Raw genomic sequence first — 16546 nt, 5'->3', positions numbered from 1 at the left:
TATGAAAATTTAATGCAAAGACAGCACCAAAATCGATGCCTAAATTATTGAGTTACTATGCTTCAAATAACTATTTTAACCTGCTTTAAGAAATCAAATCAAGAGGAATATAGAATTAGGCGGTGATAGATAGCGAGGCGTCAAATCAAGTGACGTCATGAGGTCAACAGGAAGGATATTTCATACAAAAGTTATACAAAATCGATTTTACAGCCAAAAAGATTGAAATAGGTTTTTACGGTTTCAAGTTATCCTCAGTATTGTAGATTAAAGATTTGTGTATATGCAAACAATTTTTTGTGTATATATTTTGTTTCAGTCAAAGTTCTCTTACAGGGATTTTAGAATTTGCTTTTCTTGTCGCCTTTTTACCGATATTTACGATATCTTAAACACTTGCTTCAGAAGATTAATTTTCCACTCACACAATATTACTTCCCGCAAAAACAATCGGTGACAATGATGTAGGTTAATTGTACTTTTACATTTTCAGTTGAATTTACATGCAACGCTGTTACAAATATGACTTCATTCAAGAGCAAAATACTTTTCCGATTTCGGCAGGGTTTTTTTAAATATTTTTAAATATTGGTACACACTCAAATAACAGTATTTTTATGTACAGTTACATCAATCATGTAATTTAAAACACACACCATATCATAGCATGTCGGTGATATCTCAATGCATAGCATTAATATCTCATACCATAGCATCGTAATCTTATTGCATATAATAAGATTTCCAGTTATTATAAACACCAGAGCATATCCTATAAGATAATTATAACTCAGTTTTTAATTATTGTTACAAAAAAAACAAATGTTTACATTTCAGATAGTGTTTTTTTTTTCATTTAACATTGCAATTTTTGGAACTCTTCTGTATTTAAAAGGCATTTTTGCTCAAATCTCTTTATCAAAGCATACAATAGCATACCAATTATTAGATCTTAAATGTCTATTTCTAAAAGCATAGCATAAGACAAAATGTACCGGAACCCTTTTACAACAAAACTTATTACACTTTTTTGTAGAGTTTAGAGGTTTGCACCTCAAATATATGTAATGTCAATCATCCAAAAAAAAATTCTTGGATATAAAACTGGGGACATTCGGTGCTACTTTACTTTATTTGTGACCTATGTCACCTGCCATATTTGGGAAATATGGGCTTCCAAACAGAAATGATAATTTTCCTGAAATTTTTGCTTAAGTTTGGCATGAAAATTGATTATCTAAAAAAATTAAACAATTATTTATAGTTTGATCTTTTATTTAGTTATGATTTCAATGCAATATGAAGTGGAGCACATGTAGTGACTATAAAAGTAATATCCACATCAAAGTTTAAAAAACCTTGCTTTAATGATGGCTTCAAATGCCAGTACATAATGATTACAACAGCAAATCAAAAGATCGTTTCAAGATTTCGAAGTAAACAAATTATAAAAAAATATAACAGTAATGCAAACTTTCCAAATATACATATGTTTGACGTCTCGTATTAAATTAAAAAAAGGAGGAACCACATCTCTAAAAATTGAGATATGATATGAAATAAGCTTATTTTAGGCTAAAATTGGAGTTAATTTTTTCTTGATTATTGTGAAATAAAAGCTAAATATGCCAAATATGTTTTTCAAAACAACATAAATATATCGTAATACACAAACTATCTGGAAGTCTAGTTTGCGCTGTAAACAAGGATGCTAAAGTAACAGTACTAACCCTAAAACTATTAAGTAAGTGTTTAATGACCTTGACCTGACCTTATGCGAAACAAGGATGTCAAATTTTATTAAATTGATAGAATCATTTGGTTATATGATCTGTTTGACTGTGTCAAAATGTTATTATGAATTTCTTATTATAAGAAGTATGCTTAATAACGAGAGGACTCCTTCCTTAAGGCTGCTTTTTTTCCCTCCAAATCAATTTATGTTATAACAAACAAGTTACGTTTGCCATTGAAAGTATGACTCCTTTAAACATTGCGATTCCATCTCTTTTCAAAACACCGAAAACTACCTTTTTAAACAAAAATGTGCGATAATTTATTATAAAGCTTGCAGCATGGTCTCTATGAAAACATTTAAAACATTTTTTGCCAAGGAGACTTTCATTATAAACAAAATATCAATTAGTAAGTTTCTATTCTTAAATACAAATTTCCAAATTAGCTGTTACAGCTATGGTTTGGTCATTGTATTATTTGAATAAGAAGGCGGAGCGTCAATCAAGCGTTCGAATAGTATGCATGCGTATAATATAGTGGGGTTTTTTAAGTAATACCAAAAAGGTAATTTTAAAAAACGTCTTTCAGGCATAAGACCGACCTAGCATTTAAATTTAGGTTTTGGCAATCATTTTTCGATACATTCTTGATTTTTGATCACGATGTCGCATATGTGTGCTCAAAGCGGGAATATGAATAAAGTTCAATTTAATTTGGGCTTTGTTATCATGAGTCATGTTAACATTCGTAAACATGATGTCTCTTCTACAGAGAGAAGTGTTGTACTTTTAAATAAATTACATCTGAGGGCACATTTGTTCCAGTTTCTTTTCTTTAAATTGGTGTGAATGAATAGTATAACTATTTTCATTAACAACATTAATGGCAGCTTTAAACATATATAAAAGTCATATAGTTAACTGGATTTCAAAATGTGGCCTAAAATATATCAAAATTCGATGTAAACACAACAAACTTCTACTAACTTAAATGATGTTATGCGTAATTAAAGTGTATGGAAGTAACAAAAATAAAGTTGACAATTTAAAAGTTAAAACTTTAAAACTCTTTGATTGAAAGGATAAATCAATGAAATGTAGAATATCTTCAATTTGATTCCTTTGCTAATTAGGGGCGTTTTTGGATGTTTAGAGGATTCACTCTTTGAAACAGTGAATTAGTAGGCAAGCTGTAATATAATAATCTACATACATATGATTCTTTTGATTACTTATACATTTTAACTGATTCCTATTTTCGCTAAATGCATTGTTAAAGAATTATATTAAGCAAAGTTTCATGTCAAGAATATGTTCCTCTAAAGCATTAGGAAAACAGAACATGGTATATGGTTGAATGTGGTATTTTCAGATGGTGTCCATGCTATTTATGATGATTTGCTAGGACGCTGCTTTGAGTTTTAAACGCATTCAATCACTTTGATTGATTCAGGAAACATGCCCACAGAGCGCAGTATATATAAATTAAGGATTTGACATGGTCCAACAGATTTCTAAGGTTTGGGTCAGCTTGATTGGCTGGCCTCCGTTTCATTGTCTTTTACAGTGTATTGTTTATCATATTTACAATGTACAGCATGCCTGTTTTATATGCTGTTATGCAAAATTTAACATTTGGAACACGTTAGATATATAGTACGTGTCAAATGGATTCGACTTAATTATTAGTTACTCGGACTCTAATAAATATATTAAAATGTTGTAATGTTTTAGAAAATGCTAGTAACGTTAAAGAGCAATAATTTCTTAAGGAGGACATCGGATCCGTTCGATATGTATCGATTGTAAAATCCTTGCAATGACCTTAAGATAATGGTAACAGTTCCAAGTCTCGGTTTTCAGTTGAAAGGAGTCAGAATGAATATAAGTGCATAAAAATAAATCCTATATTTTAGAAGTCAAGTATTATCTGCTATTAAAGAGTTGCCATCCATCCATCCGTCCTCCCTTATGACATAAACTCAATGCAACTGCAGTGTTTGGTTTTTTTTTATGCAACAAAACACATAAAAAAATAACTTTGAAATGAATTCCTTAGTAGCTTATTAATATTGAATCTTTACTACTATATTAAAATAATAGACTCGAATTTTTTAGCTTAAATACCGAGAAATTGGAAGAGTTCTGTCTTTTTTATATATATATTTTAAACATTATTGGTACTTGAAGATTACAAATTTGTTTTAATTTTTCTCAATCAAGCTTTGCCAATTAATAATCAACGAAACTTCCTTTGAAAATTCTGGAAATTATCTGGATTTTTTGGTTTTTACAATCTTGCAAATGCGCATTACATTCACGCTAAATCATGGGAGGCTCTTTAGTTATTCATGTTTCCACAATATCAGATTTGCATGGATAAACTCAGAAACGATATTACAAGTACGTGTAAATTTCATTGAAAAATTGTCTAATATTGTGTTCATCAAAGGAATACGGGAGATAACTCTAACTCAGTACATTTAATATAAAATATCCCGAGAGTTCCGAATGTCAACAGGGTGTGTAAGCGAGTAAAAAACGTTGGTTAAAAAGTGTTGAATTCTTCATTAAAATGAATTCAATTTTTATATGAAAATTTGACTTTTTTTCAATGCAACCTCATTAATTTTCTCCAAAATTGTTTCGGATTTTGCATTTTTTCCCCTTCATTACGGGTATATGGGAGGCATCTTAACTGTGGTGTAGGCCTGTTCCGAGGGCGAGACACAGTTAGATTATTCTAACTAAGCAGAGTGTAGTGAAATTAATAGCATTATTGTAGTCTTAAAGCTTGGTTATGTAAATGTAAACAATACGGTGTGTTGATGTATCTATTTCGTAAATGTCCGATATCATATGCAATGTCAACCCGTGCACGCACGGATCAAAATCTAGTTACTAATACAAAAGAGCACAGTTATTTCCTTTCTTTGTCATTGCAACTTCTAAATAGCCAAAGAAGGCATTTTATCGATTTTTATTTGAATATATTTCTAAATCATTGAATTCATTACCTTTATTGTAAAAATAAAGATTGATTATGCATATTATTATAATTTATGTACAAAACTTTTTTTCATAGATGTTCGATAATTATTTGTAATCTTTACTGCTACTATAAACGGAGAATTTTGATATTATGTGTTCGAAAAATTAAGTAATTGAACATATAAGTATCACTGTTCCAAATAATGTGTTGTTATTAAATTAAAATAGACAAAACTGTACATTTCAATAAAAAAAAAACCCCAATACTGTCAAAATACAGTCTTAATTTAATCACTCTTATTTAGTCGTTTATTTTCTAATAAAAAAATGCGTAAATCCTTGGTGATAATTAGATATGTTTATTTTGTGTCATTGTTTAATTAAGGTAATGATCTGCCTAAATATAACTGTCGTTTGTAAAGGTAATGATCTGCCTAAATATAACTGTCGTTTGTAAAGGTAATGATCTGCCTAAATATAACTGTCGTTTGTAAAGGTAATGATCTGCCTAAATATAACTGTCGTTTGTAAAGGTAGAAGAAATATATGTAGCTTATTTGTTTTCCTTTCTTTTTATACATTTGTCGCATTTTTGTATATCTTAAGTGTATTCTCTTTTGGGCAATATATTTGTTTCCTAACTGTTTGTGAACTAGTTTTGTAGGAAATAAAATCCGTAAAACATTTTCAATATATTTTTAATGATTATTAAAACACCATTGCGCAAATTAAAAAAAAAGGTTGAAAGGTTAAGTAAATGAACTAAAACTTTCCGGTGAAACAGATAATTTATGTACAATGTTAATCATTTCAGTTGAATAAATGTAATGATTACTAATAATTATAAATATGTTTTCACAAAATCATCAACATGATTCTTTTCAAAAATATAAAGTTTAAATGTTGAAAATTGTTCAGATGAATTCGTCCATGTTTAAAATGTTACAATTTTTAAATGTCGTAGCTGATGTCAATGGTTGTAGAGGATACGGAAAATGCAGTCAACCATCTTCTTCCGGTAAACACGCTCAGAGTTTGTGATGATTAATAGCATATCAAAAATAGGCATACAATTAAATATTTTGATATTGATCTTCATTGTCCTCTATTGTAACATATTGACAGATAAATATTTAAGTCAAAAGGAGGAATATGTAGCTTGCCTTTAGACGTAGGTCCTTGTAGATGAGCATGTCCACGCTACTACTATGACACCAGGCGACGAACGTACAGGACATTAGGCTACGGACGGTGCACAGGAAATGCAGACTTCAAGCTAAGGCCATCTGTCAAAGGGTGTGTGGGAGATCGAATCGGATGTGAATTTAAAACTATAAGCGCATTACATGATGAAAGACAAAGAATTGTTTCAAAATAAAGAAGCAGATATTTACTGCAGCCCGGAAATTAATGGGTAAATAAAATGTCGACCAACTGGTTTTCTCAATTTTACCTGGTAATATTGTGCATATTGGGCTGAAGGCAACATGAATATGTCCTAGATTAAATAGTAAATGATGCCTGATAATAAAGTCACGATCTGTTTGTTTTTATTTTTTTACTATACTAAAAAGAACAATACCAAAAATTAAAACATCTTCATATTTTATCTGCCTACGGTAATTGTGTTTCTTTCTATAAATGTTATCGAAAAATGGTATGAATACACCTTAATTTTATTTTATTTGAATGCGCGAATACATGTGCAATGCAAAATAAATACGGCCACCTACAATCTGCAAAAGAAAAATACACCATTTGATGGATTTTTCTTATGAAAACACAATTAAACTGTCTGTTGAGAGTTACAAATAAAGTTTTTACCAAATATAAAGTACATTTTACCATATAAAGTTCCATATCCATAGTAAGACATTTGAAGAATATGAAAGATCATTAATTCGAAAAACATGACATGCAATGATATCTAAATAACTATCTCATTAGCATATACTGGCCGACTAGGTGTACTAGGTGACAGCTTTAATCTTGTGTTAAAGGGGAACGTACACTTTTATACATTTAGAAATGTTTATGCAAATATTTCATGTAAACAAGGAAAATTATTGTCGCTGGCCTTTTTAAGCATGTGTGACTTATCATAATTAAAACTTGTCCTATATAACAGCATTACGCGAAATGTTTTTGGTATTTGATCGAAGAAACATGGAGAAAATACTTGTCATAGGACTTATGTGTGCTCTATCCGTAAGTTCAATTACAAATTATAACTTGTATTTTTTTTTATTATTATGTCTTTCATACATTGAATGTTTATGTAAAGGGAAGAGATTCGGAATTCATTTTTAAGAACATTAAACTTCAAAAGATAAAATTTCAAAATATTACGTTCAAGCGAATTCAATAATCAATGGTTTAGTTATAATATATATCTTAGTAGACTACGCGGCTAAGAAAAAATCAGTTTGTGAAGACGTTTTTGAACCTTTCACGAATTGCCCAAAACAGCATGTTTACTGTCACTTAAACATTCTTTTTTAATATTAAGTTTTTCTAAGTAAGTATTAAAATTGCTGCTGTTGTTTTGAAAATATTCTGTTTGTTTAATAGCAGAAATTTTTAATCCCATCTTTTTATGTAATTGGAAAAGAACTAGCCGATGCTTGTTACATAAGGGAAGGTCAATCAATACTCTGAATATAGCTTATGTTTTAATATTTTTTTTTTAAATAAATAACCAACAACGGGTTTTGAAGCTGGTTTCATATGCTCCAAAAAAGAAACATTATAATGTAAACTTTGTAAAAGGTAGATCAAAATTCGGTTTTATGAACGTTTGACGTTTTAATGTAATAAGGAAGAAAATGCTTCAAATCAGTTTTTTCTTTCATCTTTTCTTTTGAAATAGTCTATAATAAGTTTAATAAAAGACAAAAAAGCAATTACCATAACAACTAATTGTCTATATTCCCAGAAAACAAGACAAAGACCTCGTTAACAAAATAGGCTATAAGAAATATCTAAATGAATGTAGATACAACAATTTTAAAAAAAATTGTCAATTTTCATTTCAAATCATTATTATATTACTTAATTTTTAAAGGAAACACTATTTATATTTGCTAGACTAAATTCTGCATGCCCTACAATTTCGAATTTAATTTGTAAATTAGAGGGTCAGAACTGACATTTTGAGATAACATTTTGAAATGTCATTTTCCAGAATTGCTAAAAAGAAATCAAAATTTGATAAAAAAAAAACAACTTAACTTTAATGTAACTTGCATTTTTAATAGTTATTGATAAAATATTCCGTTAGAAACGTCACATCGTATAAAGATGATAAAAGATAACATCGGCGACTTCATTACTTTTATAGTTGATGAATTCGTGACAAATTTGCAAAGTCATACATTTTCGCAAGATCCAATGCAAAAACAGAAAACTTTAAATTAAGACATGGCCGTACTATGGTCTAAATGTCTATTTCTATATAAGCTGTTTACAACACTTTTTATCTTAATTGTGTGCGCCAATTTCTGTGAAATTGGAGTTGAGCGGAGCTGTTCGGTGACCGGCTTGTCTGTTCGGTAATGAATACAATGTTAATTATATAGATAATTAATAGACTGTCTTTGCTTGCATATTGGATAACTCCATTCAAATGTACAATTTTGTATACTTATATCAACAACTTGATGTTCGTTTATAAATAGACATTTTAATGTGTGTGCGTATGTATATGTCCTTTAATGTGATAAGACGTTTAAACGATTACCATGGCCATTGTTTTTCATGTCATGTCATGTTTTAATCCTTTCGTTTCCTGTGCGTGTCGGGCGTTAAGCCTAGCCTGTAGTCCATTAAGCACATCTTTTAATGCATTAAGCATATCCTATCGTGCGTAAATCCTAACCTATCAATTATCTTGTACAAATGCAACTCTTTGGGGTACTGTCGGCTGAAAAAACAGTGACCTGACACCTGTTATCGGACGACGCGGTCTTCAACCTGTTGTCTTAGTCGGTAAATCGTCGCCCGATCATCGATGGTTAAGCTAAAGCTTCATTTTTACATACGGATGACCTACTGCATATACAATTTCACAATTGCTGAATATTCACCCGTAACCACGTGGGCATTGCTTCAATTTGACGAAAAAAGCCGACCCTCGGTCGATTTTCGGTCGTCAATTAGTGTCTTTGGTTAAGAAAAATTCAAATGCCTAAATCTCAAACGACCGATGACAGACGGCAAGTCAGCGAAAATAGTGTTCGAACTGCCGACTGTCGCCCGATTAATCCCCTTTCTGCCTAAGAAGCCGCCAGCTGTAAATTTGTTTTGAAAAGGTGACTGGTGTTTATGTGTGTTATATTTATATTTTGGGTTAAAGTTGATGCCTTTTTACGATATCGATAAAATATATGCAACATACACTGAGTTGTGTTGTAAACTAGCAGCACTGTTGTAGTGTACTGTATTATAAATATCCACAGATTTAAAATTCATTAGACGAGGCAATTAATTTTTACAAAATAATATTCAAAGTTGTTTTATTTATGATAAAATTTGACATTAAATGAAAAAGCATAGCAAAAGCCACTTTATACTGTTGTTCATTTAACTGACGTGTGATGTTTGTAAAACATTCTCCCGAATGGAGGTCATCGACAAATTTCAATATCGCAAGGGTATACCTTTATTCAAATTAAAAATTTAATTACTAGTATAATTTCAGCAATCTTCTACATTATGAAGAATACTGTTGCTATCTACTGTGGTTTCATTAATATTCAAGGGTATCAATTTTCGTGGATAAAGTGAAAATCACAGTTTCAAGGATACGTTAATTCGTGGCCAATGACACTATCAATACAAAATATTAGTAGGAATTGCAGTTCAATGAATATTAAATTTCAAGGATAAACTTAACAACGAAATCAACAAAAATTGGTATTCAACGAATACTGATAAAACCACAGTATAGAGTTAATCTTTTGATAGAATAAATATCAACGAAAAAGGCTCCAGTTAAAATTACATATCATTGATACCTTAAACGTATTTATTTATTCACTCTAAAACGGCAGAACCTTTTAATAAATCAAACATTAACTTATATTATATTCAAAAGATGATAATGATTGTGAAGTAAATGCCCCTGTAAAAAGCGGGTTTGATAGGCTTCCCGATGTCAGACACATCGAGATTATACATTAAACACTCAATCAATCAAAGTCCTGCAAAACTGCGGGGAGTTGAATTTAGTGTCTATTAGTTATTTCAAAATTAACAATATGTTATTTTACATCGCAAGAAGTTTCTGAGTTGTATATAAACAATTACGCACACTTTTTATCTGATATGACTTTTTGAGCTTTTCCGACAAGAATTCTGAGCTATAGATGGAAAAACTTATAATAATCATATAAGCAGGCTTTTAACCTACAAACAATAATTGAGTCTAGTCAACACCTGTATTCCCATTATCTTTACATAAAGTAGTCTCTCCTTAATTCGAAAAGCTACCGCTGTACAAATGGCGCCTCGGGTCAATGACAACGAACTGGTCTTATTAAACCTTAGCGTAGGAATACATACGACTAAAAATGTTCAAAATGTTCGTTCCATTTAAATCGGTCTATTAATTGAGTTATGTATAACTAAGTTTCCTTAAAAATCAATGTTTTTGAATACATTATATGAAATTTATCATTTATTTTCAGATACTATACTAAATATTGATATGCTTAACAAAAAAAATAAATATGATGTTTAAGTACGATAGCTGTTTTGGAAATTTTACTCCGTTTATTTTTGAAATGCAGATGTCCATGTCGAAATATTGATTGAATAACTGTATGTTTCCAAATTTACAATTTGACGTCACATCAACAAATGTTCCGTGATCAGTCAGGTGTTTATATTTAACTTTGTTGGACTTACTTGACTGCAAAGTTGCACGCAGGAGTAACTTTAAAATTTATTTACTGTGTTCGTGCAGATAACAACTGCAAATTACTTTAGTTTTAAATATGCTTGTTGTATTATGCGTTGTCGTAGATAACATTGTCCGTACTTTTTGATCGGCACGACTACGTAGACCCAAGTAGCGATTCTTTGCTATAAACAGTATTGTTATTTAAACAGCATTTTGATATTTATATGTTCGGATGTTAAAACTTTTTTTTCAGGTTGTAGTCAGTGGTTCTAGAGGGTATGGCTACTACCGTAAGCCACCTCCTCCTTCCGGTAAGTGCGTTCTCATGGTTCATATAATAAGAAATGAAAAAACAATATCACACGTTGCCCTTGCCTTAGTGACACTTTTATGAATTAACTTTATTAATGTGGTTTACATAACGTTTATAATTTTTTCAATTGTTTTCATTCAATGCGTATTTTGTACATGCATATGATATATTCAACGCTCAATGCAACATCAAACATCGGTTGTTCTATGATTTTCATAAAACAGGACTTGCTTATAGATATAGTGATCATTTAAAAGACGATTCTAAATTTGAATGCAACTTTTTTTTTATTTATACATTACACATGTATAAATTGTAGACATTGTAATATGACTTTTTACCAAAAAAAACATGATTCAAAACTCTAATTCTATTCGGAGTTTACTCACATTGTTGTAATAGAGCAAAACCAGATCAAAGTTGTACATCTATTATTTCTGGCAACAGGAGGAGTGTGTAGTTTACGACCCGATGTAGGAGAATGTGACGGAATATGTCCACGGTTTTACTATGATGCACGAAGGCGGACTTGTCGAAGATTCAACTATGGTTGCTGCGGAGGAAATGCAAACAACTTCAAAACTAAGGCCCTCTGTCAGAGAGTGTGTGGAAGGCGGAAGCGTGAGTAACGATGATTAAAACAATCACTACAACTGTAAAGTAATTTAAAACTGTTAGAATGTTTCTAACATATTTATTTTATATATTTCAAACTTTAGAAATAGAAAGTTGTGAAATAGAGCTAACGTATCATAAAGATAGCCTTGATTTTCAAAGACAAGTCACATGATTAAATAGCATTGAATAATGAAGAATGTGTTTTATTTTTGTAGCGTGTCCACTTATTTTCTGTTTTGTTGGAGCTTGTACAATTCAAACTTGTCCCAACTTCCCAAAAGCAACATGTGTGTAAGTAATGATTATTATAAGTTATGATACATTTATTTTAACCCAATGTTGTCCCTACACTTTACCTTTTTATTTATATTTTTTGATAATTAATAAATTTAAATTTCAAATGTCATATCCTTCTTTGGACTATGAAGGCGCATAAAGTCGGTTCAACCCCCCCCCCCCTCCCCCATCCCAAGGTAATTTCCAGCGTACGCCGGTACCCATTGTCAGCATGATAGACAAAGGCAATGTATATGAAGTGCGTTTTCACATCACATAGCATCAGATGATTTCAGACGGGTTCGAACCAGCGACATACCTAACATCTATGGTCATGCACCCTAAATAATGTATATGATTGATTATCATTATCTTTATTCCATATAAGTCGAAGTTTTTTTTCCTTTCTCATATTTTTGATTGAATGTTGGATACTTTTGCAGGGCTGTGTGTCCGTGTGAGTCCCTCTGGCTATACAATGGAGAGGACGTCACCAGTCGATGCTGATCAATGACCAATAAATTTTTATAAGTAAAACGCTTCCCTTGTTTTTTTCAAATTAAATTAAAATAAGCAGAATTTCGTAAAAAAATTATGTACAGAATTCTCCAGGGTGTTATCTTTGTTGATTATCCGATATTTGCTATTTTTTCTTTGTTCTTGAATATAGCGATTATTAATTCGGTTTTCAATGCATTAAACAAATATGAGGGCACAAAATATAACTGAGGTGATTTAACTTTAAGCACGAATGAAAATATGTATTGATGAAGAACGGTGTCTTCTTATTTACATAGACGAGTTTGTTAACCATTTTCATAATGAGTCATTTTAAAACAGGTTTAAGCCATGATATCTTTATTTGAAAATTTAATTTTCGATAGGTTAAAGTATTACACAGGGTCAGGGATCAATGTTTGTTTGTTTTTTAATTGTTTTTTTTATTTTTTACTAATTTACAGCATATGATTAAAATAAATTATTCAAAAACAATCCATATAAACCAGAGATAATTAATAAATAATCTAGTAAAAATGACTTATTGAATAGGATTGAAACTATTTTAAAAAACTTGTGAAGTCTCGCGTTATTTAACGTTAGTACTTTTTGTTCTAAATATGGAGAGTTTAGGGGCTGTCTGTCCCGTTAGGTTATATGTCTCCACTGATACCTACAACCCTGAAAATTGTAATAATTGTATGTATATACAAACACATCATATTTACAACTAATTCTCAGTCCGTTGGGTCCCTAAATAAATAAATGATTATTTAAACAAGTACAATAAATGGTTTTCTCTATTCATTGTGTTCTGTCCCCAGTCATGATATACACAATAACTAGAAACATTTGCTTAATATCTTCAGAGAAGTTGTTTAATATGTTAGCATGTTTGTTCAAATCAAACATTATTAAATCCGTGACACACAGGTGACCTAGTTTTAAACATAAAGAAATAAACATACATTTCTCAATAGATTTCTTCACAAAAACACAATTCAATTGCTTGTTTCAAATATATTTCAATTTATGCAGAATATAACAGTATTTTTAAAACATGATGTATAATGATAAACTCTAATGCCACCTGATTAGCATATACTGGCTAACAAGGCTTGTTACAGCTTTAATCTCGCGTCAAAAGGAAGGTTTACGTTCATACATGTTTATGCAAATATTCCGACAATATCAGTATCACCGGTCATGCATGATTTAATAGATTTAGATCCAATCCTATATAAAATCAATAACAACAATGTCAAATCAGCAACATTATGTCGATATTTTTTTATTGTTTGTAAATTATAGCAATTGTCATTCGATCTGTTTTATAGAAGGGACAGATTATCGCTCATTATTGGCCATGGATTCACATTAAAAGAGCGTTTTATTGTTAAAATAAACAGTGGCCCTGCTTATTGGCATATGTGTCATGTGACTCAAACGGTCCAGACCAGAAACCTTATGAAAGTTTTCACAACATCAGTGAGAAAAGCCAACTTTTCTTTTGCAATTCTACTAAAATGTATTATATAAGCGCAGTGAGGTACGTTTTTGCCCGTGAGTAAAATGTTCATGAATGCACTTGCCTATTGTTTTAGATTTCAGATAGAGACCCATACCATGAAAATAAACCTTCCATACTAACTAAACCTCTGTCCCTTGACAGGGCGAATATCAATGTTTTCAGGTATGTGCACTGTTCAAATGAACAAATGAAATTGATATTATTTTTTTTATTTTTTTAAGACATGACCAACAAAAACTAATGACGTTAAAGTTAATTGCCTTTATTTTTTGCACACATAGTTCAGTTTGCCGGTGCAATAACAATCATTCCAGTTTTTTGTCCCCATACTGTATCCCACGCAGTGTTCCCGTCCGTTCGTATTACTAGGTTCCCCGCTATTCCAGTGTTTGTAGTTAAGTGGTTCAGCATTAGAAATGGTCAAAAATTGGTTTTCCTGTAAAAGGTCACTATATCCCAACCAAACTCCGTGAACATAGCCTGGAAAAAGGGTAAAGAATAATACAAAGTCTGGACTTTTTGATTTAAATATTTCTTTTTGATATATAAAGATACGTTGGTGAAGTTTTGAGACTTTTTCAAAGCAAATAATAAATGATGGAATTCATCTAACAAATTAGAAGAAATATACACAAATAGGTTTAAATAAAAAATTAAACATATACAATCGCCTATCTTTTAATTTAATAAGAATAATATATACTACTTTATGGGTTTTTTTCAAAACGCTTAAATTACATTTATTAAAAATATATTCTAAAGAATTTTGATTTACAGGACGTGAATTTTTTGTTCATGTTTTTTCTCATAATTCAACAGCTGTACCTCTGATTTTGAATTGCAATTCCAACCATCTCTCTTCCATTCTGTCCTTTACTTCCAGAAGATCAGCCTGCATATTATAGCAAGCCTCCTATTTTCAAAATATTTATGACTCACAAATTTTAAAACATCTAAATTAAAAAAAATCAGAAAAAGGATCCACTTTACGAAAATTACGAATAAACCCATTACAATACATCTAGCTGAACAATACAATTTCCTTTTTTTTTAATTGGTTTTTCCATAGACATATATTCTTACCAAGGCTTCTTTCAACGTAACCTCTGTTGTAGAAAGGTAATAGCAATGGCTTTTGTAAGGCGCCCAACCATGATAGCAATTGTGACCTATGATTGAGAGACAAATGTGTATGTGTTAATTTTTTGCTCCTTTTATTTACGAAAAGAATATTTACAAAAACATCAACAATAATTATTTTCATGATCGTATTTATCATTAAAATGGTCGATGTAATCCATGTATGCATATAACCGACAGTTGATGCAGATATTAATTTTACTTTTGAAGGTAAACAAAAAATAAAAAAAATCACTATTAGAAATCGTCTTTACCTTTTCATTCAAAGCATTTCTTTTATATTTAATATTATGTTATAAGCATTTTAAAATAGCATAACTCAATACCTGATGCGGTCTGTAGAATAGCCAAAATCACGAAGAACAGACCAAAATAATTCTTCTCTCCGTTCATTGTTTTCATCCAAAACGAATGTATTGATAAATGTTTGGAATAACTTTATTTAACTTAATGTGAGATCAAGGGCAATGTGATACAATGAATATACATTCGCGTGACTGACCTTGTTTTAATACTTTGCTTATTCCCTGACTAACGCAACAGATTGATATTTGATTACACGCATCAGTGGGTGTTTTTCGTTTCTGTTGCAAATTAAATATCAATTTTTTACACAACATTCTGTCAACCTGCAAAAAAATGATTATTATTTTTTTGAAAATCATGGGGCCGAAATAACAATAGATGTCACTTTCCAAAAACGTGTAAAACATCTTTAGACATTAAGATAAAAACATTCCGTTGTTAAAAACTACACAATCATTTAAATACATTTTAACGACCTCAGTCATATACATGTAATATATAAGAAAACAATAACTTTAGTTTTCACGGTAATTATAATTTTTTTAACATATATATATATATCTTTTTAATTTTAATTAGTAAATACCAAACATATAATTGGCTACGCAATCACATGAAATTAAATTTTATATCTCTGACTTGAAAGACTCTTTGTGAGCAAATATTTTACAGTACGTACTCAGTTTTCATAGCAACGACGTTGAGACATTTTGCTTATGGGCAAAATGACATAAATAGTATCATTATGTATGAAGGTTTGATCATGACATTAATTCAATATTATTAGCAAGTAGTCAATGTATTTGTACTCATAAACTAATATCAGTGCAATGTACAAATAACAATATAACATCGGTTTGTGTTTCATAGATTTAGCTAATAAAAGCATGCACACTAAATAATATCGATTTAACAAGCCAATAAAAAGTTATACTATTTTTTTAACAATATAGGACCTTAAAGTACAAATTGCAACCAAATTTGTCTTGGTTATATCTTGAAGGTTTCACATACAATTATTTGAAGTTATTGTGTTTTCATTGAATTCAATTTAAAATTACTTTCCTTTACTGACTTGATAAACAAGATCTACGACTTATATTAATATCTCTCGTTGACACCAATGTTAGCGCGAGGGGGGTCATTGGTGTGGGAGAAGCCGGAGTACCCGGAGAGAACCCACGTGTCCAAGCGGGCGACCGCCATACCCTATCACATACAACCACTGTCGATCA

The 16546-nt window shown here is 30.6% G+C and overlaps 2 protein-coding genes across 2 annotated transcripts; one reads left to right on the top strand and one right to left on the bottom strand.

Moving 5' to 3' along the window:
- Window positions 1-6854: 6854 nt before the first annotated feature.
- Window positions 6855-12373, top strand: LOC128172357 (kunitz-type serine protease inhibitor C-like). The gene is made up of 5 exons (XM_052838160.1): window positions 6855-6935; window positions 10883-10940; window positions 11390-11563; window positions 11776-11851; window positions 12280-12373. The coding sequence occupies exons 1-5, from the start codon at window positions 6867-6869 to the stop codon at window positions 12341-12343; spliced, it is 441 nt and encodes a 146-aa protein (XP_052694120.1). The 5' UTR covers window positions 6855-6866; the 3' UTR covers window positions 12344-12373.
- A 1721-nt stretch (window positions 12374-14094) lies between these two features.
- LOC128172354 (perlucin-like protein) lies at window positions 14095-15462 on the bottom strand. The gene is made up of 4 exons (XM_052838157.1): window positions 15332-15462; window positions 14949-15034; window positions 14691-14778; window positions 14095-14345 (listed from the first exon to the last, which is right to left on the bottom strand). The coding sequence occupies exons 1-4, from the start codon at window positions 15405-15407 to the stop codon at window positions 14128-14130; spliced, it is 468 nt and encodes a 155-aa protein (XP_052694117.1). The 5' UTR covers window positions 15408-15462; the 3' UTR covers window positions 14095-14127.
- Between the last annotated feature and the right edge of the window lie 1084 nt (window positions 15463-16546).

This window comes from Crassostrea angulata, chromosome 2 (assembly GCF_025612915.1).
Source record: "Crassostrea angulata isolate pt1a10 chromosome 2, ASM2561291v2, whole genome shotgun sequence".
Classification (NCBI taxonomy): domain Eukaryota; kingdom Metazoa; phylum Mollusca; class Bivalvia; order Ostreida; family Ostreidae; genus Magallana; species Magallana angulata.
The sequence above is the reverse complement of the archived record's forward strand: the minus strand, read 5'-3'. Positions and strand labels throughout refer to the sequence as shown.

Bases quoted from the DNA above. Each gene is read 5' to 3' on its own strand.
- LOC128172357 (XM_052838160.1), top strand. From the start codon at position 6,867: ATGTTTTTGGTATTTGATCGAAGAAACATGGAGAAAATACTTGTCATA. The intron at 6,936-10,882 runs GTAAGTTCAATT...CTTTTTTTTCAG, and splicing joins GACTTATGTGTGCTCTATCC to GTTGTAGTCAGTGGTTCTAG. The intron at 10,941-11,389 runs GTAAGTGCGTTC...TTCTGGCAACAG, and splicing joins TAAGCCACCTCCTCCTTCCG to GAGGAGTGTGTAGTTTACGA.
- LOC128172354 (XM_052838157.1), bottom strand. From the start codon at position 15,407: ATGAAAACAATGAACGGAGAGAAGAATTATTTTGGTCTGTTCTTCGTG. The intron at 15,035-15,331 runs GTATTGAGTTAT...TCTCAATCATAG, and splicing joins TATTCTACAGACCGCATCAG to GTCACAATTGCTATCATGGT. The intron at 14,779-14,948 runs GTAAGAATATAT...TTTTGAAAATAG, and splicing joins TTACGTTGAAAGAAGCCTTG to GAGGCTTGCTATAATATGCA.